Raw genomic sequence first — 22,039 nt, 5'->3', positions numbered from 1 at the left:
GAAACTAAATAAGTTCACAGAAATATGGGACACTTTTATGCAGTTCCTGGAAAGTGATCAGACTGAAACTGATGAGTGAAATTTGACTGATCGCTTGTGGAAGCCGGCATGCCTCTTAAGTAGGACCACTATTGATTTTGTGTTTTATTTCATTTTCAGTTTTTAATTTTCAATTTTTTTTTTGCTTCCTTCTTTGAATGTTTACATGTATACAATTGAGGGTGAGGGGAGGAGGGATGTTCACTGTGTTACTGTCTCTGTGACTGTATGTTCTCTATGACAAAAACAATAAATATATTGTTTAAAAAAAATGTACATTCGACGTGATTTTTTAAAATTTCCATATCCATTCATTTGTGTAAAGTAGTCATTATACAAACGTTGTCCATAAAGACCTGGTCCGTGTACTTAAAAACCCAAGTTAGATCTGGACTGTTTTTCCAAATATGCATATACATACATTGATCAGCTACAACAATAAAACCACTGACAGGAGAAGTAAATAACACTGACCATCTTGTCGTAATTTAATGTTCTGCTGAAAAACTTCTGGACCTGGTATCCATGTGGATGTTACTTAGACCAGACCAGACACCCCCATCCCGTAGCAGCAGCCATCCCCAGCAGGATGCAGCCTGTCACAGGCACACACACAAAAACAGTATAGGAACAACTCCAAAAAATACGAAAAACAGCACCCTCTAACAACATTCTGTTGCCAGACACCACATGACACCCTCAGAAGGCTCGTGTCCATTCTCTGATGAGTCACACAACAATAGGCAGGTGATCATATGTTACGTCTAAAAAGTGTGTGTGTGTGTGTGTGTGTGTGTGTGTGTGTGTGTGTGTGTGTATGTCAGCATTTGACTGTCATCAGTTCACTTACGTTACCTGCTGCCTACACAATATAAGAATAACCTTATTTTTTTTTTTCTAAAAGCCTTCAAGTTGACTCCCGCTGTGTGGGTCAGGATGTCTGGCTCTTCCTCGCGTTGTCTTTCAAGCTTTTCACCAGTCGATGGCAGTGTAGCGCTGGCATCCGCAACTATTTTATTTTATTTTTTTATTTTTATTATTTCAGGACAATGCACATTAATGAACATATACAAGGTACATGTAAATGTGCCAGATTATAGCCCAAGGGCTAATTTCCATCTGTAGTCAACTAGAAATTATTCTCGCCGCAACAAAGCCGAGAATCCAGGTAGGATAGTGTTTAAGGTAATTACCAGGTAGCCGGGTTAGGGTTACTACTACTGTGATTGGTCAAACATGTTATGTATGTGCAAGCTCATTGGCCCTCCTTCCTTGTCAGTTACATTTTGTGTCTATAGGTAAAGTAGGCCAGCCATCTCTAACGCGAGACAGCAAAGCCACGTTGACAGTCTTGTAATGTACAGGTATTTCTAAAAAAAAAAGCAGTTGCTGTATTTTTCTGTTTGTTGGACCGTCAAGTTATCCGTAAGGGTTTTCTCTGAATATATTTGTACTGTCAGACATTATGCTTCGTTTTACTATTCAACAGCTATATAGGCGAGCGCGCTGCTTATTTATGAACTGCAATAATCCATGCTAATGGTCTGTTTTCAACTCTGTTTTACAGAGAGCATGAGTGTGGGTTTCATAGGAGCGGGCCAGCTGGCCCACGCTCTGGTGAAAGGCTTCACAGCTGCAGGTGAGTTCGTTTCGCAAACAGTAGTCTACTTTACCATGTGTGCATTAATATGATTTGGATTTTATTTTTGATTAAGAGACTGAAAAGATTTTTTTTACGTTTTTCCACTTCAAGGCGTGATTGCCATCCACAGAATTACAGCCAGTTCGCCTGACACCGATCTCCCCACAGTACAGCAACTTCGGGTTGGTAGACAGTTATGTGTATTAAAGCCACATTCCACATCTTGTAAATACATTAAAAATAAATCTATTGTGCTTGTGGAGGGTTGCATATAATGTCTGCGTTTTGTTCTTTTCGGATAAGTACTAAAAACTGAATTTGTACAGAAATTGGGTGTGAATTTCACCACCAGCAACAAGGAGACAGTGAGCAAAAGTGATGTTCTTTTTCTGGCTGTGAAGCCCCACATCATTCCCTTTGTGCTTGATGAAATTGGACCAGATATTGAAGACCGTCACCTTATTGTTTCCTGTTCTGCAGGTGTCACCATCAGCTCCATAGAGAAGGTAAGTCACAGATTTATGACTTAAAATTTAAACAAACACAGCAAACCTTTTCTACCCAGTGCTTAATTGTTAGAAACAAGTATGTTTTTGCAAGTATTAGGCTAACCAGTAGGCAGATGTATCTCTTGTTTCACTGTAAAAGTGAAATAAAAAAACAGAATTACTAAATTATATTCCTATCCTTCATATTAGCAAAGCATATTATTTAAACTAGAGTTGCCACACCATTATGACAATCCAAATCCCAGTTGATTTTAAATGTCACAGTCTGCCTGCATTTTTTTGACTTGATCTCAGCAGGCCTTTAGGCAAAACAGTCACATGTTGTAACATGACACTGTGTGGAACTGAAAACCAAGTCCAATATTTTAAGATATATTAAGCATACTTCAAAAACATATATATCCCAGCATGTGTTCATGATTTTTCAAATGTATGTTGAAGTCTCACATGCTTATGTATACAATGAAAAATGTATGCTTGAAAAAAACTGCAGAGAGTGTTGACTTTGCCTCCAAATTGCCTAGATCCCAAACTTATCTAGTATCTGTGGGATGATCCACAGAAGCCCCTCCCTTCAACCCATAGGACCCAAAGGCCCCAAATAAGAACATTCTGTTGCCATACACCACAGGAGGGTGTATGTCCCATGTGTAATGCCCATGTCCATTCTCTGATGAGTCACAACTGTTTAGAAGCACAAGGGAAATCTACACATTAAGGGTTATTGTGGATTTTTTTTCTATGACCATAAGAGGAAACATGACAAATGTGAAAAATTGTAAGCCTTCACTTTGAAGTTATAAATGCTGGCAATCCCTTCATCACAACTGTGTCTGTGATCTCCAGACAGTCTATGAAATAGTGCATTATTACCCTTACAGAAGTTGCAGCAGTATCGCACTACCCCAAAGGTAATGCGTTGTATGACCAACACTCCAGTGGGGGTGCGTGAAGGTGCCACTGTCTATGCTACAGGCACCCATGCTCAAGTAGATGATGGTAAGCTCCTGGAACAGCTGATGGCCAGTGTTGGCTACTGCACAGAAGTTGAAGAGGACCTGATTGATGCCGTCACAGGCCTGAGTGGCAGTGGCCCTGCTTACGTGAGTCAGTTACACTCAGCAGTGTCTAGTATGTTTTACAGTACTGCCGAAAATGTAGCAGTTGTGAAAAATGTGCCCTATGGATCCATCATTGTAATTTGGATCATTGTGTCTTATTCCTAGGCATTCACAGCTGTAGATGCTCTTGCTGATGGTGGAGTGAAAATGGGCCTGCCCAGGAGATTGGCTGTACGCCTCGGAGCCCAAGCCCTGCTGGTATGGTTATTATATTATTATAGTTAATGTAAAATATGCACCGATCAGCCACAACATTAAAACCACTGACAGGTGAAGTGAATAACATTTTCTAACAATTCAGTGTTCTGCTAGAAAACGTTTGGCATTCGTGTGGAAGTTATTTAGACATGTGCCACCCACCTAGACCAGACCAGGCACCCCCACCTAGTAGCAATGACACTCCTTGATGGTAGCAGCCATCCCGAGCAGGATGCAGCCTGACACAGACACACACACACAAAATGGTTTAGCAACAAAACATGAAAAACAGCACAAGGTGTTGACTTGGCCTCCAAATTCCCTAGATTACAAACAGATCAAGTAACTGTGGGATGCTCTAGAACGAGTCTGATTCACAGAGGCCCCTCCCCTTAACCCATAGGTCCCAAAGGCCCCCACTAACAACATTCTGTTGCCAGACACCACAGGACACCCTCAGAAGGCCCATGTCCATTCTCTGATGAGTCAGAACTGTTTTGCAGGCACAAGGGAGACCTACACAATATTAGACATGTGGTCATAATGTTATGCCTGATCCGTGGTTGTATATTATTTTCTACATTGTGGAATAATACTGGAGACCTCAAAACTATGAAGGAACATATATGGAATTGTGTAGTTAGTGTTAAACAAACCAGAATACGTTTTATATTTTTGATTTTTCAAAGTAGCTACCTATTGCTTTGGTGACAGCTTTGCACACTCTTGACATTCTCTCAATCAGATTCATGAGGTAGGCACCTGAAATGGATACAGATTCATCAGGCAAGCAGTAAGGGCCATCTCTTGGTGGCACTCTGTGAACTGAATAAATGGGCATGTTCACAGTGAAATCTATGTACAGCCACAGGCACCATCTAACTGCAGTTCAGAGTGGCTGCATCATAGTGTCTGGATCATTTATATATGTATTTAATTCAGGTTGATTTTTATTGGTTTCTTCTGTACTTTTGTTTAACATTAAAGTCCAAGGTGAGAAACTCCCGTTTTCCTGCAAAAAGGGCCCTTCATCTGTATTATAAGCCAAGGTTTCTCAAATGTGTGGTTCTGATGTGTACAAAGTATTATATGACTTAGTCAGTGGATCTCCCTTTGTATTTTTTAAAGGGCGCTGCTCGAATGTTGTTGGACTCAGAACAACACCCTGGGCAGCTCAAGGACAATGTGTGTTCACCAGGGGGCGCTACTATCCATGCACTACATGTCATGGAGAGTGGTGGTTTCCGCAGCCTTCTGATCGATGCTGTAGAAGCCTCTTGTGTTAGGACTCGGTAGGTTGATGAGAAAAGTGCACCACAAACAAACATATTGTATATACTATATAGGGACTAAAGTTAGTAAATAGTTGCTTTACTTAATACATACAGGTTGGTTATATAAGCTCACTTGCCAGTTCATTAGTGTGTAATGATGGGGAGTTATCTGTGGGTTCACCAGAGGGTTAGCAGTTTGATCCCCAGCACATGGACCACACGCTAAAGTGTCCTTCAGCAAAACACTGAACCTTGAGTTGCTCCCTGTGCTTGAACACATGGATAGATGTGTCACTGTGACTGTAAATTGCTTTGAGTACCAAAAGGTACAAAAGCACCATTTAAAGACCATTAGGTAAACAATTGCATTCTAATATACAGTAAGAGTCCAACACTAAATCCCCCTTCATGACTGTTATTATGTTCAGTTTATGATGAAACAGAATAAAAGAGTTGGTAATTTAACTGTATCATAATTTTGGAGAATGTAGTTTGTGGAGCTGTAAAACTCTTACATTAATTGTCACCAGTTTACCCAATGAACTGGCAAGTGAATATACACATTTTTTTTTCTTTTTTTTTTTTTAGTTTTGCGATTCTGCAGATGGCACAAATCATTTTGCTATGAAATGAGTGTCCCTCTGTGGTTAACAATTAAGCATACCTAGTTTCTGTACTAAAAAACATTATTTTTATGATATATTGTAATAAATACATGTATTGCATACTATATTTGAAATATCTCTGCATTACTTTTCTTGTTTTAAAAGAGAACTTCAGTTTTTGGCTGACCAAGAGAAGATCTCCCCCGCTGCCATAAAGAAGACAACTTTGGACCAAGTGCTGCAACAGCCAGGAGTCACTGCAGAAGCTGTTGGAGTCAGATCTCGTGGAATCAGTATCTTCAATGCTAGTAAATCCAAGCCCAAGAAGAACTGATCTTTTTATTTATTTATTTTTGTCAGGCAGAAGAACTACTCAGCACATAAGCTATCCTTCTGGAGAGCTCTCAACTAATTTTGGAATGAGACCTGCATGAGAAATAGCTTCTGTTTCTAATAAAATGCATTTTGTATTTCTAAACAGCTGTCTTCCCTTTTAATGTATAATTACTCCATCTGGTCATTTAGTAAACATTAAGTGATTAATCATTTTCTTATGGGTCACAGTTCTGGCAAAGTTAGTTTTACAATCCACAGCTGAACAGTCCAGTCATTTTTCCTGGAGTGGTATTATGGTACAACTTGAACTGTACTATATAGGGTATACCAATATAATTTTGGTCAGACATAGTCCATTAAAAATGTCACCTTTGATACTTGCCTATAATACCTATTTTTTTATTTTCAAACTGTCATGTAACATCATCAGTTATATGTTGTATTTGTATCATCAGCTGATTCCACATGTTTGCTTGTAAACAGATGTATATTTATTTCGTTCCTCCTATCCCTTCTCTCTATTTGTCTCTACCCGGCCAGCCTTGGACAGATGGGTCCCTCCATATGAGCTGGGTTCTGCTCAAGGTTTGTTCCTGTTAAAAGGGAGTTTTTCCTTGCTTCCGTCACCTTCAGTCTGGTTTCAGGTATCAGACTGGATTTTGTAAAGTGTTTTGAGGCAATCTGTACTGTTATTAACGCTAATTGAATTGAACCTAACAAGTACTGGCAATATACAATGTAAAAGAAAGGGGGTTGTTGGTGGAACAGCTTTCGTTCCGTGTGGATGTAAGATCTTTCATGAATGAAGGCACGTATACAAGAGACAGGAATCAGTCAACATGTGGTAGACCAAAGCTATCTAGCCATCTGGTTAGGATTTGTGTTTTTTTTTTTCTTTTAGTATAACACTAGTAATCAATCCATCAAGTAATAATTTTTGCTATGGAGGTAACACAAGCGGTTTCCTGATGGTACAGTTATGATTGTCACCGACCTCGGGTATTTTGTTACTGTAAAGAATCTTCAAATTGGTTTAGAACTATTAGAGCTACTAAGGTTTAACTCCCTACGCTATGGAGGCAGCGTTCCATATCTGCCAGTAAGTGGCAGTATATACACATTTAGAATTCATTCAGATTCAGATTCAGAAAACTTAGAAAAGTATACAATAGAATAGAATGGAAGAGACTTTATTGTCATTGCAAAACAGATTGTACAGTAAAACGAGATTTTGTTTACAGCTCTGCAAGATGCTCAGTATAAATAGTAAAAAACAGTACTCAAAAAGCCAAAAATAAACAGTAGTAAAATAGAAAAAGTGCAGTCAAAATGGAATGGAGTTGAAAGGAATGCAATAAAAATATGAATAACAATATAAATATTCCTGTGCAATAGAAAATATGGCTATGGGGTATACAGTTATATGTACAGTATTGTGCAAATTGTCATCCAGTATAGATACAAGATATTTACATAGCATATATTTACATTTAACAACTTGATCCTTCTCTAATTGACTGCCAGTCAACCTGTCAACATTGTTTTTCACAGTCTGAATGCTTTTGGTGAGACTTTGTTGGAAAAATTTGTTTTTACATTCAGCGCTTACATTTGTGTTGTATGCTGTTCCTTAGTAACATACCACTGCTTGTTTTGTGCCACATAATGGCTTATTCCTCTGTATTTGAATTAATGTTGAGGACAGTTTTTTTTATGCTAAAACATTAAAAAACAGTGCCAGTATTTGGCCGACCAATGTAAACAATCTAACATGCCCTCCACTGGCTATCCACTGCCCTCTTTCCAGAGCATCTACCAGCATAGAGTCCACAGGAGAGCTGCCTCTGTCAGTAAGGACCCCATCCATCCCCAACACAGCCTGTTCACACTTCTGCCCTCAGGCCAGAGGTACAGCAGTGTGAAATGCAGGACTTGGAAGAAGAAGTCCTTTTTCCCCACTGCCATCAGACTCCTAAAAAGCCTACAGGAGTCTATAATCATGGACTACTTCATGTAGCCTACATACTGCACTGATCACTTTCAGTTTCTGTTTATACCTTCAATTCAATGTTTACATTTCAGTCCGTTATTCACATTTTCAATTGCACATGCATATTTGTACTACATATGTTGTATTAATTAATTCATTCATCTTCTGTAACCGACGAGGTGGTTAGCACTGATGCCTCACAGCGAGAAGGTGCCGGGTTCGAATCCATGGGCCGACTGGGCCTTTCTGTGTGGAGTTTGCATGTTCTCCCTGTGTCTGCGTGGGTTCTCTCCGGGTACTCCAGCTTCCTCCCACCAAAGACATGCTTGTTCGGTAAATTGGTGTTTCTAAATTGGCCGTAGGTGTGAGTGTGAATGGTTGTCTGTATTTGTGTGTTAGCCCTGCGATAGACTGGCGACCTGTCCAGGGTGTAGCTACCCCTGCCTCTCGACCGATGACAGCTGGGATAGGCTCCAGCAGACCCCGCGACCCTTAACAGGAATAAGCGGTAAGATGAATGAATGAATGAATCTCCTGTAACCGCAGAACATGTTTTGTACACACGCATCAGCTGTGAATAAAACACGCCATTCCGATTTTGGTTTCCATGGAGCGGGACAGCCAACCACAACCGTCCCTGTTGAGGAATCCCTCGTTACAGCTACAGGAAGGCTGGGCACGGGGATTTCCTCGCTTGCATGTTTTGTAGGCGGGGAGTTGTTTGTCACTTTAACGAGCAGACATTGAGAGGTTGGAGACAGTCGTGGAAAGTGAAAAGCGTGTAACCCGTGTAGCTTGCTTTTGCCATAAATAAATTGCCAAGACGTCTTACGCCCACGGTTTAACGGCGCTTTCTTGGTGGTTTGTCAGCTCACACGCTTCCTTTTTAACCCTGCTGCTTCATCACCTCGGCGTGAAAAGGATCAGCCTCGACCCGATCCAGCGAGACCAGGTTGGTTGCAAGCCTTTCTCTTGACGTTTCTGTTATAGACAAAAGTGATTTTTGAATCTGAGCAATGCGTTTGGCACCCTTTATGCGTATATGCAATTCATCTTCCGCAAAATGTTTCCAAACCACCGTTTCGTATTGACACCTCGACCGGCATTGTTGTAAAACGGCAATCAGACCTGCTTTATTTTACAACCAATGAGGGAAGCACGTCATTGTTTTACTATCAGATCCATAAAAACAAACAAACAAACAAACAAAAACATTGCAATGATACATTTAGGCGGTCTCAGATTCCATTCCGAAATATGGAACCACAACATCTGCTCTGTAGATGAGGATCTGTTTATCACTTATATCCAATAATTGGAGAGCTTGTTCGAAGTGGTGCCGATATTTTGTGCAAGTCAGTCAACAAGCAAGAGCATAAAGCCGTGGACATGATGTTTATGGACAGCCTAATCCAGAATGTGCGTTTTATTGCAGTATGTTTAGGCTTAGTGATTAGGTGTCAGCTGCGATGACAAATTCATTTTAAATTGAATGATACGCAGATATTATATGTGTGTTGCAACTTGCTAACATTTTAGGGGTTGAACGACTTAGGATTTTTTAAAGTCGACTAATATGTGATGTAAATTGAGTCAACTTCGACTAGTCGATGACGTCACACATGAAAAACAGAGTAGAAAATAATGCTTTACAACAATGAAATCTATATTCTTGACCTCAATACATATTGTAGCATTTCACACAAAATAAGCTAGGCAGGCTTTTCTGCAGGGTAACTGAAGGTGGTATACAACTGTCAGCCTTAACCCATTTCAACACAACCAGAGCAACAATGTCAACTAATAGAACACAACAGAACTGGACATAAGCACATGAGCTTATCAATGCAGATACGTTTAGTCTTTATCAATTCAATTCAATTCAATTTTATTTATATAGCGTCAATAACAATACAAATCGTTTCAAGACGCTTTACAAAAACCCGGCCTGAAACCCCCAGAGCAAGCCTGAAGGCAATTGACACCATCAGTAGAATTAATAGTACTTCACAATGTGTTGTTAGATAATATTATGTAGCTGGGATTAAATATATATATATATATACAGTTGAAACCAGATGTTTATACTGTGTTAAAAGACACAAACATTTTTTTCCTCACTGTCTGAAGTTAAATCAGACTAAACTTCAGTTAGGATTGCCAAAATTATTTGTATTTGCTAAATGCCACAATAATGCGAGAGAGAAAAATGTTATTACTTTCTTCAGTCAGAAGTCAGAAGTTTCCATACACAAAGATTACTATGTCTTTATACAAAGAAGGAAAGCCCTGATGATGATGTCATGGCTTTGGAAGCATCTGATAGGTTAACAGACAGCATTTGAGTTAATTGGAGGCACACCTGTGGATGTATTTTAAGGCCACACCTCAAACACACTGCTTCCTTGTTTGACATCATGGGAAAATCAAAAGATATCAGCCAAGATATCAGGAAGAGAATTGTGGTGCTCCACAAGACTGGTTCATCCTTGGGTACAATTTCCAGATGCTTGAAGGTGCCACGTTCAACTGTTCAAACAATTATACGCAAGTATAGACACCATGGGAATGTCTAGCCATCATACCGCTCAGGAAGGAGACGGGTTCTATGTCACAGAGATGAATGTGTTTTGGTCCGAAACGTGTGAATCAACCCCAAAACAAAAGCTGAAGACCTTGTCAAGATGATGGCTGAAGCTGGTAAGAGAGTGTCATTCTCCACAGTGAAACGAGTCCTGTACCGACATGGGCTGAAAGGCCACTCAGCGAGGAAGAAGCCATTACTCCAAAAGAAACATAAAAAAGACAGATTACAGTTTGGAAATACACACAGGGACAAAGACTTAAAGCTTGGGTGCAAATGGGTCTTCCAAATGGACAATGACCCTAAGCATACCGCCAAAGTAGTTACAAAGTGGCCTAAGGACAACAAAATCAATGTTTTGGAGTGGCCATCACAAAGCTCCGATCTCAATCCCATAGAAAATTTGTGGGCAGATCTGAAGAGGCGTGTGTGAGCGAGGTGGCCTACAACCCTGACTCAGTTACACAAGTTCTGTCAGGAGGAATGGACCAGAATTCCAGCAGACTATTGCGAGAAGCTTGTGGAAGGATACCCAAAGCGTTTGACCCAAGTCATACAGTTTAAAGGCAATGCTACCAAATACTAAGGAAATGTATGTAAACTTCTGACTTTGAAGAAAGTAATAAAAAATTCTCTGAGAAATTCTCTCATTATTGTGGCATTAAGCAAATAGAAATAATTTTTTTTCTTAATCCTAACTGACCTAAAACAGGAGAGGTTTAGTCTGATTAAAACTTCAGACAGTGAGGAAAAAAGGTTTATGTGTCTTTTAACACAGTGTATGTAAACATCTGGTTTCAACTGTATCTGCGAAGCCTTTTCCATGTACAGCAGCTAAAGGTCTAATAACTTTAGACAATGAAATTCACCAGAAAACTGTTGATGTGCAGCCTCCTTCCTTCTGTTACCGCAGGTGAAGTTGTTAATTGACCGGTGTTGAGAGGATTTGGACAGTTCCTCTGTTAGAGGTAGCGGATACCTTTTCAGATTATTGTCCATTGTCATAGTAGAATGGGCTTCATCTTTAGTGAAATATTTCCACACAATTGATGAGTAGCCCACTGGGCTCTTCACCTGTCTTCATCTGTCCCTGTTGTTATTGTCATACAACTAGTCGACTTCATGCTTAAAGCGTCATGGCACAGCAGTAAAGTTGACTAGTCGGTACAACTCCTATAACATAAACATTTGTACTAAGGGGATGTTTACACTGCACATACATTGGATAGTATTTCAAATTAAATTCTGTTCGAGGAAAATTTTATTTAAAGGTACTACAAACTGCAGCCTGAAATGAAAACAAAGTTGAATCAAAAGCTCTCTCCCTTGTTTGAAAGAAATACTGAATACCATAACATGCATGAAGCTAATATTTAGTGCAGGACTGTTATGTTAGAATACATTTGTTTTCAGTAGTCTAATGAACTGGCAAGTATATTTATCTATATATATTCATATATGTACCGTATATGTTGGTGATGAACTTGCAACATGCCCACACTTCTCAAAGTATTGTTTTCATCCAGACAGGGAACCATGTGTGTTTTTTACATTTCTGTCATAATTAAGATTAGAAGATAAGTGTAAGTGTCCATCTGTATGCTCAGTGTTGTTGTTTTTTTTTTAATGAACCCTACTACCTCACTAATTTGTGTGAGGGACCACTGTGGTAAACTGACACTGAGAAGTGACTCTGCATGTTAATAATTTGGTGCCGGTCAGAGTCTCAGTTTTCAAAATACAATTTTATAGCCACCAATATTCAACGAATGAACTACAGATGCCAACCCCTTGAGCTAAGCATGCATCAAAAACTACAAAATACAAATAACAAGCAAGTAACATACACAACCCAGCAAGTTCAGAGTTTTACACAGTGTATTTATCTATCAGGGACAGCTGTGACTCAGTAGAGCGGGTTGTCCACACACCGGTTAGCAGTTTCGATCCCTGGACAAGCCACATGCCCTTGAGCAAGACACTGAATCCCCAGTTGCTCCCAGTGTTTGGCACAGGTGTGTGCATGTGTAGGTAGATGTGTCATTATGGCTGTAAAGCACTTTGAGCACATACAGGTAGAAAAGCGCCATTTACAGGCAATGCCAGTGCTGCAGGTTATAAACTGCATGTTTTTGTTATCAATTTGTTAATGTGATGTTAAAGAATGATCTTGCTGTGAAAACATGCAGTATTTGTCCACTACTAGTCTTCAAAATATAATTTTTCCATGATTCCCTCAAATAAAATACAACCTTGGGATGCATGAGCTGTGTCTATAGGTAGAGCTGGTTGTCCACGAATAGGTAGAAAATAGTTGTATAAATGCAAGACCATTTACCAAATAATTCAACGGATGTGAAATGGGATCTTTCTGAGGAATCTATGCCTTTGGGGGCTGGGGGTTTGTTAATTTGTCACGTATTCAATGGGGACAAAAGCAAAAGCATAATGGTAAACATGTGTTTGGACTGTCTTACCTGCCAAAGGGTTAGGGTTAGGGTACCCTACACATGTAAAACACATGTTATCGAATACAAATTGCTGGCTGGAATTTCTATCATAAAGCTCTGGGTGAACACTCCCAAAGACATTACCCGTTACCAGGCAACTGATGCTACCCAGAGCTCTTAGCCGCTCATCAGAGGCTTTGCAGACTTCTCTTTCTGTTAACCTCTCTGTTGCACTAGTTTGTCCAGTCAGTGGTTGGATGCACAACATGTATATCTCCATTCTGTGGGGCTCATGAAGGAATAATATATATATATATACATATATATATATATATATATATATATATAGTTACAAACTGTTGGGTGCTGCTCATACTAATATATCTTTCTGCTCAAGAGTGACACATCAGAATCAGAATCAGAATCAGAATACTTTATTCATCCTTCAAGAAAATTGTTTTGTTGCTGTTGCTCCCATAAAGTGACAGTTGGTAGTTAACAGAGCAAATACAATAGAATAAAAGTTGTACAAAAATATATAAAAATAAGTAAGATGCATTAAGAACAATATTGCACAAGTATTCACAAAATACAGAGGTAAGAGGTTGCAAATAAATTAACGGCATCTGAAGTGTTAAAGGTGAGTGACTAAGGGCCCGTCCACACGTACGAAAACGGTCTTTTCCCTCTCCGTTTTCGATCATCGTTTCAAGAAATATCCGCGTCCACACGGATCCGTTTCAGCACGACCGAAAACGCTACTTCCTATTCCAGGCCTATAAGTGGCGCTGTTTCGGTTTCAGAAATTCACCAAAAATGGAGAGGAAGATGCGGAGCATGCGCATAAAGCTTGAGCGCTGTTTACAAATCGCCTTTTTTGCTCAGCGTGGTGGCACAGGAGCATGATATTTTGCCCTAGTAACCCTAATAGGCTCAACATCGTCTCCAGCATGAAAACTAGCATGTAGTCCGCCATTGTTAGGGGGCGACTGTGGCTCAGTAGGTAGAGCGGGTTGTCCACGAACCAGAGGGTTAGCGGTTCGATCCCCGGAATGTGCCACATGTCGAAGTGTCCTTGAGCAAGACACTGAACCCCCAGTTGCTCCCAGTGCGTGGCACTGGTGTGTGATTGTGTGCGTGCTTGTGTGAGCGAATGGGTAGATGTGTCTGAGACTGTAAAGCGCTTTGAGTACCAATAGGTAGAAAAGCGCTATATAAAAGCAAGGCCATTTACCATTTACCATTGTTGTTGATGTTGTTACGAGACGTCTCGCGGGATGTGGAAGGCTGCTCGGGAGTGTGGCGATGACGTCATCGTTTTCCCCGTATTCGCCGTCCACATAGAAACGCAAGAGCTGCGTTTTCGAATTTCTCCACCCTGGGACCCGTTTTCAGAAAAGTGCGTTTTAGGGCAATGCGTTTACAGGATACGTGTGGACGAAAGGCCAAAACGATGAAAAACTTATGCGTTTCGGCGTTTTTGCGTTTCCGTGTGGACGGGCCCTAACACTCAGCGGGAGGAGTTATAAAGTTTGATGGCCACAGGCAGGAATGACCTCCTGTGGCGTTCTGTGGTACATTTTGGTAGGATGAGTCTGTTACTAAAGGTACTCCTTAGACTGGCTAGTGTGTCGTGGAGTGGGTGAGATGAGTTGTCCAGGATGGTCTCCACTCTTGCCAGCATCCTCCTCTCTGACACTGTGTTCAAAGAATCCAGCTCCACCCCGACGACATCACTGGCCTTACGGATCAGTTTGTTGAGTCTGTTTGCGTCTGCTGCTCGCAGCCTGTCTTTGAGGATCTCTGTCAGATGCAGTGTCCCATGCGGATTGGCTGGAGCCCAGGATTGGCTGTTCAGGAGGCTCAGCCGATTTAAATAGTCTGCATCTCAACCACCCAAGAGATTGCGATTGCTGACTATGATGAGCTGTACGTTGTGGAACTTTTTTTGTGTGCCTTATAACCTCAGTGAGTTTTTTGAGTGCGTCCCCACAGATGTTTTTTTTTTCCCTGTGAGTGTGTTTTTCTTTTGTGTGCGAATTATATTAGGAAGAAGTAGGGGTGAACTGCCATTTCTTTTCAAATCCATTTTATCCTGTTTTTGTTAAAGTTAAGCAGTTAGGTTTAGAGAATGTCTTTTTGTTCGTTTTTATTTGCATTTAGGATTTAGTTAGATTTTTAAAACCAGGTAGCTGGATTTTTGTTTGTTGTTTTGGCCTAAGTTCACCCTGAAGACAATCTTCATTTTCTTTTGTACAATACACTGTGTAATTCACTGTGTGTGTGTGTGTGTGTGTGTGTGTGTGTGTGTGTGTGTGTGTATATTTATGTGTGTGTGTGTGTGTGTGTGTGTGTGTGTGTATATATGTATATGTATATATGAAAAAATAAATAAAACGTCCCTCTCACCCTCTTGGGGTGGTGTCATCCTCAAGCTCGGGTCCTCTACCAAAGGTTTGAGGGTTCTGCGCTGTATCTTAGCTGTTCCTAGGACTGCGCTCTTCTGGACTGAGGCTTCTGTTGTTCCTGGGATCTGTTGGAGCCACTCCCCCAGTTTGGGGGTCACTGCCCTGAGTGCTCCTACTACCACGGGGACCACGCTCGCCTTGACCTTCCACATCTGCTCCTGCTGTTCTTTCAACTCTTGGTACTTTTCAACCTTTTCGTGTTCCTTCTTTCTGATGTTGGCGTCTGCTGGTATCACCACATCTATCACCACCGCCTTCTTCTGCTCTTTGTCTAACACCACTATGTCCGGTTAGCCAGGACCTGTTTGTCAGTCTGGAAGCTGAAGTCCCACAGAACCATGGCCCTGCTGTTCTCAGCCACCTTCTGTGGTGCGGCCCATTGGGATTTGGGTACTTCTAACCCGACCCGGCTTGCATCTTACACCTAGCTATTATGTGCTGGATTGTCTCAGGGGCATCTTTGCATAGTCTGCACCTTGGATCTGATCTACTCTTGTAGATCTTGGCCTCTATGGCTCTTGTACCTAGGGCCTGTTCTTGTGCTGCCATGATCAGTGCCTCTGTGCTGTCTCTGAGTCCAGCCTTTTCCAGCCATTGGTAGGTCTTCTCGATATCAGCCACTTCTTCAATTTGGCGGTGGTACATGGCATGTAGGGGCTTGTCCCTCCAGGTTGTCTGCTCCTCTTCCTCTGCACTCTTATCGGGTTTCAGTTGCCTGAGACATTCACTTAGCAGTTCATCCTTTGTGGCCATTTTTCTGATGTACTCTTGGATTTTTGATGTTTCATCCTGGATAGTGGCCTTGATGCTCACTAGTCCTCGGCCTCCCTCTTTCCTCTTAGTGTACAGTCTCAGGGTGCTGGATTTGGGGTGAAACCCTCCGTGCATGGTGAGGAGCTTTCTTGTCTTGATGTCTGTGGCTTCTATCTCCTCCTTTGGCCAGCTTATGATCCCAGCGGGGTATCTGGTATTGCGTACATGTTGATGGCTTGGATCTTGTTCCTGCCATTCAGCTGACTTTTCAGGACCTGCCTCACTCTCTGGAGGTATTTGGTTGTGGATGACTTCCTTGCGGCTTCCTCATGGTTTCCATTAGCCTGTGGGATACCACAGCTGTCTTAGATATCACCCATGTTGCCCTCTTGTAGGTCAACCCCTTCAGTTCTGATCATCTTGCCTCTCTTAGAGACCATCCGGCCACACTTGTCCAATCCGAATGACATCCCTATGTCGTTGCTGTAGATCCTGGTGGTTTGGATCAGTGAGTCGATTTCTCGCTCATTCCTGGCATGCAGCTTGATGTCATCCATGTAGAGCAGGTGGCTAATTGTTGCTTCTGAATTGGTACTTGTAACCACTCTTTGTGATGATCTGACTGAGGGGGTCCAGGCCTATGCAGAACAGCAGTGGTATATGCCACATTTGATGTTGACTTGGGCAATTGGCTTTGAGTTGGCCTATATATATATATATATATATAAGACAACTCTATCTCTCTCTCTCTCTCGTGTGTGTGTGTGTGTGTGTGTATATATAAAATTCTCTGGAGAAACGGGTGTGATAATAGTCGTCTACCATTTATTGACAATACACTCCCTTTGTTCTCAGCACGGAAGGGGAAATGCTCTTTTAGTTAATACTTTGGGTGTTGTTCACACTGTCACTTGCTGTTTCTCTCCTAATCTACTAGTATTTGAAATAGAGAACAAAAATTCAGGTCCAGGTCCATGTCCAAGACCTTGACATGAATAGAATAGCCTAATCAATGAAAACAAGAGTAGAAAGAAGTGTTCTTCTTTCTTAATATTGTCCGTGTTAGTACAGTTTTGATTAGTCTGCTTGCAGTGGACGTTTTGATATAGACTGGGTAAGATGAAATGTGGATGGGAAATTAATAAATGGTAAATGGCCTTGCTTTTCCTATTGGTACTCAAAGCACTTTACAGTCATAGACACATCTACCCATTCGCTCACACAATCACACACACATTCACGCACCAGTGCCACGCACTGGCAGCAACTGGGGGTTCAGTGTCTTGCTCAAGGACACTTCGGCATGTGGCACATTCCGGGGATCGAACCGCTAACTCTCTGGTTCGTGGACAACCCGCTCTACCTACTGAGCTAATAGAATACCCCTAATAGAATGTTCCATATTCTTTATTGCAAGTCTACTTGTTTAATCAAGCCCAGGTTTGACAAGTGTAACTGTGGCGAAATCATCTCCATAAATAAATGAATCAGTTACCATATTATATTGTTAGACTGTATATATATTTGCAGTATTAAAATGGGTGACATGATTAAATAGAAAAGGGGATTTAGGTGAGCCCTGTAATCAGTCTTGTCCTAACTGTAGCTCCACAGATGAACATACACCCATCAGCCACAACATTAAAATGACCTGCCTAATATTGTGTAGGTCTCATTTGTGCCTCCAAAACTGTTCTGACTCATCAGAAAATTGACTTTGAAAATGGGCCTTCTGAGGGTGTCCTGTGCTGTCTGGCAACAGAATGTTGTTAGTGGGGCCTTTGGGTCCTATGGGTTGAGGGGAAGGTCTCTCTGGATCAGACATGTTCTAGAGCTTCCCACAGATACTTCATCACTAGATACTTTGGGATCTAGGGAATTTGGAGGCCAGGTCAACACATTGTGCATGTTTTTTAATTGTTCCTAAACTGTTTTTGTGTGTGTGCAGTGTTTTCCACAAGATTTCAGGGGCCCTACTATTAAAAACTATTTATACAGTATATGAAATGTTTGCACACATAAGATCATGCATTTTGTATCAGTCCTTCCTAAATTATAACATGGATACTGGATTTAACAACAAATAGCAGCAGCATGTGGAGTTAATATACAGGAATACTAAACATAAGCTGTTGAGACGTGGCATTCAAATTTATGTAATATTAAGTAAAATTGGTGAATAAAACAAATTCATAGTAAGCTTTGCTAGCTAGCCCTTATAAAGTTAAGCAAGTTCATGTTACATCTGGAGTCGTTTCCTTAACTCTCTTAAAATAATTGTAAATCTCCATGGTCTAAAAAAATCGCAAACATTTGATTTTAAATTGTGGTAACCCTAAAGATGGCATCCATTCTAATCTGTAACTTGTTTTACAAATGAGAATGACTTGGCACGTAAAACTACTTTTCGCTTTGAACTATGTGTGATTCTTTACAGAGAAAGCTGGGCGTGTTTTTCCTTTCTCTGCCTCCCTGTTTTTTTGAGTGAGCGTGCCTGGTAGTGAGAGGGAGCAGCTGTGCATTGGACCTTGTGGCATTGTTCTGCCATGCCCTGTCATCTGTTGGCAGCAACCTGTGCTGGAGGCTTGCAGCCTGGGTGCAGTCTTTTCACAGTGTCATGGTGACCTTTCAGCATGACAAGCCATGGCTATGTTACCTTACACAGTTTTGTGACAGAATATGCTTCCACAGTCTGAACAATGTTCTAGCTCTCTGAATTTTCAAGATTACAACAAATTTACAAACAAATGTTGAGTATTAAGCCTACTGTACTCCCAATAGGTATGATATGTGCTTTCCTGTCTATTTATCCATTATATGCGCATCATTATGCAGACTATTATCTCATTATGTTTTGCATCTGTGGCCCAAAAGCCTAGTGGAAATGTGTCACCACAGAGAGTAGTGAAATGTAGGTGTCAGACAGCTATTCATAGTCAGTGCATCAGTCCATTTAAAAATGATATAGCATTCTGCTGCACAGAGGAAAAAAAGGCTACAGATGCAAAATGAAAACATCAAGACCTGAATTTACAATCTGAGTTATATTATCTTTCTGTTACGTTCACGTTATGTCAGCTCTCTCTGTTTGGCTCGGGCAACTGATCCACCTATAGTACCATTACAGCTGTCTTGTCCCCTTCAGAACTACGACTCATATGTTTTTCTTTACTTTCCTCACTAAGGTTTTCTGCATACATTGCACGTACAATATACCTGATGATTACCTTAATTAACTTGGATGATATAAAATCATGCATACACTGAAAGCATTTAATTTTAAGATTTGGGTTCCCATTTTGATGTTTAAAACATGTAAGAGCTGACATGCATTTGTTTAGGTGCTTAGTAAAATTATGTTTTGCTTGGCTGTGTAAATGTTAGCTTAGCAGACTGTAGTGTTTCTGTGTGATGTTAAGCACCTAGGGCCACAACTGTATGTGTGTTCATGTGTCTGCATACTTATCCAGGAACAAAGCTCACAAAGGCCCTGTTCAGACCTGGTTTGTGACCACCTTAAAACACCTGTGTCAACACACCCAGGACACATTTCAAACCTGGTACGCACTGGTTAAACTGACGTTATTTTCCCGGGGATATGGACGGCGCCATCTTGTGAGTTTGGAGCCGGAGTCTGCACTGTATGGTTCGAGAGGGGAGCCACACAGAGCTGCATTATCGATGACCCGTCCACACTTCCGCCAGACTCACTTGCGTTTTCGTTTGATTAATACTGCGCTCTGCTCTACCTCCACCAGTTTTAGGGAGCGATTGTCATGGTTGTCATCTGGATGTCACATCCTGGCATCAAATAACTAAATGCAACAAAACTTTGACAATTGAAATGCATCAGTATTATTATTAAGTATGACCTATACTGCAGCCAGTCACCAGGATTAACTCTACTTGCTTTACCTTCACTTTTGAGGAGCTGTTCCACCGACCATCTTTACAGTCTATGGTCTGGACACTAGAAAACCAGATTTTTCAAACCTCCACAGCTTCTCTTGATGTTCCCTCAGTTATGATATGACATGACTAACAGAATATATTGCCATATAGCCCTCTTATTTTGGATTGTGCCCAATGCCCTGCAGAAGTTACAGTACACCCCCTTTTCATTGATTGGTTGATGTAGATTATAGTTTCACACTGGCCAAATCTAAGTCAAAATGCTGACTTTCTATACCGACTGAGTACAGTAAAGTAAAGCCTTTGTTGGAGGTGTAAATCTCTATTGCCATGGTATTTGCCAGGCAATTCTTTAGTATTTTATAGAAACACATCATCTCTATGCTTTTTCTGGTGTAATTGTTCTATATATTGTGACTTTTCTTTTCACAGACCAAGCAGCACAAAAGGTGGGCGCTGGTCTTGTGGCATGGCTATGACAAACAAGGGAAACAAGGCCTTAAAGGTAAAAGCTTGAGCAATGCAAGAAAGTGTGGAGACTGTAGTATGCAACACTGAAAAATATCCAGCACTGACTAATCCCCATCTACAGGTAAAGCGGGAGCCTGGGGAAAATGGCACCAGCCTAACAGACGATGAACTGGTGACCATGTCTGTCCGGGAACTAAACCAGCATTTACGAGGACTGACAAAGGACGAAACCCTGCAGCTAAAGCAGCGGCGGCGTACACTGAAGAATCGAGGCTATGCAGCAAGTTGCCGAGTGAAGCGTGTCACCCAGAAAGAGGAGCTGGAAAAACAAAAGGCAGAACTGCAGCAAGAAGTGGACAAGCTGGCCAGAGAGAATGCCAGCATGAAGGTGGAGCTTAATGCTCTACGTTCAAAATATGAGGCCCTCCAGAGCTTTGCACGGACTGTGTCCCGCAACCCTATTACTTCAGCAAGGGGACCAATGACCTCTGTCATAGGGCCACTCGTCCCTGGTAAAGTAGCTGCCACTAGTGTCATAACCATTGTCAAATCCAAAGCGGAGGCTAGGTGGTAGTAGCAGATGGGGCAGGAGGTGGATTTTCAAGACTAAACTAATTTGTTGACTTTTATCCTTAGCACTAACACTAACCGTGTGCTTCCGTACAGTAAGACTCTGCAGTATGTGCTTGTCAACAGACATATTGCAGTTGATTGATGTTTGGGTGACACAATTGAATACTATTATTTAGGATATCACAGTTTGCGCCTGACCAACTGACCAAAACCATGTTGGGATGCCAAATTATGAAATTACATCAAACTGAGGCTGTTGACAAGACCACGTATTTAATGTAGGATGCACGGATACCCCATTTGTTTGTTTGTTATCAGTAACTACTATTAATAAATAATAACATAACAATTTCTGAGGGGTGGAAATATGTAAGCTGTATTTAAATAAAATAGCACAAGTGTGTTATTATACCAGAGCTTCCAATATGACAAAATTCTTCTACAACATCTGAATTTTAAAACCTGATTGTTATTCTTCTATTGCCACGTGATGCAGGAACAGTGAAATCCACAGGCGAAAACAAAATCTTTAAACAAGCTTTTACTGTTTGAATTGTTAAGGTGTATAAAAATTGGATTTTATTACGACGTAGATTGCCTTCCTTTGTTTATAGGAATACAAAAAAATAAAAAATCTTGTGACATTTTTTAGCAGTTATACCAACAGTGGCTTAATATTGAAGTCTGATAGCTTTTTCTAGTGATTAGGCTCCTTCTCTGGGGTAGTAGTCACCAACTGGCGTCATCACTACTAATACTACTTACTCCTTAAAACAAATGTGTAGAGTATAAATCATGTTGCCATTAAGAATTCACCTTTTTTAGCCCTGTAAGATGGAGTTTGGTAAAATGACATGATTAAGAAATCAATTCAAAAGACTATTAAAGCTTAAAGTGATACTGAATAATTGCTGGTGCTGGTAAAACTAAACAGATTTATTATTTTCACAAAGATTTCATAATTCATGTAAAGCCACTTACTTGGCCTGAGTTATTAATTTTCTGAAACCGCTTAAAGGATCTGTGGAGCCTATCCCAGCTGTCATTGGATGAGAGACGAGGTGCACCATGGTCAGGTCGCCAGTCTATCAGAGGGCTAACACAGAGAGACAGA

The 22,039-nt window shown here is 40.9% G+C and overlaps 2 protein-coding genes across 2 annotated transcripts; both read left to right on the top strand.

The window, feature by feature from the left end:
* Positions 1-1,084: 1,084 nt before the first annotated feature.
* LOC311506006 (pyrroline-5-carboxylate reductase 1, mitochondrial-like) lies at positions 1,085-7,421 on the top strand. Its single transcript, XM_084569871.1, has 7 exons — positions 1,085-1,678; positions 1,793-1,863; positions 2,008-2,187; positions 3,072-3,293; positions 3,417-3,509; positions 4,638-4,801; positions 5,554-7,421. Exons 1-7 carry the CDS (start codon positions 1,573-1,575, stop codon positions 5,720-5,722), a joined length of 1,005 nt encoding a protein of 334 aa, XP_084425997.1. The 5' UTR covers positions 1,085-1,572; the 3' UTR covers positions 5,723-7,421.
* A 290-nt stretch (positions 7,422-7,711) lies between these two features.
* Positions 7,712-21,382, top strand: mafga (v-maf avian musculoaponeurotic fibrosarcoma oncogene homolog Ga). The gene is made up of 3 exons (XM_084571401.1): positions 7,712-8,666; positions 20,314-20,386; positions 20,474-21,382. Exons 2-3 carry the CDS (start codon positions 20,351-20,353, stop codon positions 20,924-20,926), a joined length of 489 nt encoding a protein of 162 aa, XP_084427527.1. The 5' UTR covers positions 7,712-8,666; positions 20,314-20,350; the 3' UTR covers positions 20,927-21,382.
* The last annotated feature ends 657 nt before the right edge of the window (positions 21,383-22,039 follow it).

This window comes from Chelon labrosus (assembly GCF_963514085.1).
Source record: "Chelon labrosus genome assembly, chromosome: 21".
NCBI lineage: Eukaryota > Metazoa > Chordata > Actinopteri > Mugiliformes > Mugilidae > Chelon > Chelon labrosus.
This window is presented reverse-complemented; position numbering and strand designations above follow the sequence as displayed.

What these genes read in the sequence shown, in the direction of transcription:
- LOC311506006 (XM_084569871.1), top strand. Translation starts at nt 1,573, where the DNA reads ATGCTAATGGTCTGTTTTCAACTCTGTTTTACAGAGAGCATGAGTGTG. An exon ending in TCGGAGCCCAAGCCCTGCTG is followed by an intron (nt 3,510 to 4,637) that starts GTATGGTTATTA and finishes TATTTTTTAAAG; the next exon opens with GGCGCTGCTCGAATGTTGTT. An exon ending in GCCTCTTGTGTTAGGACTCG is followed by an intron (nt 4,802 to 5,553) that starts GTAGGTTGATGA and finishes TTGTTTTAAAAG; the next exon opens with AGAACTTCAGTTTTTGGCTG.
- mafga (XM_084571401.1), top strand. Translation starts at nt 20,351, where the DNA reads ATGGCTATGACAAACAAGGGAAACAAGGCCTTAAAG. An exon ending in AGGGAAACAAGGCCTTAAAG is followed by an intron (nt 20,387 to 20,473) that starts GTAAAAGCTTGA and finishes CCCCATCTACAG; the next exon opens with GTAAAGCGGGAGCCTGGGGA.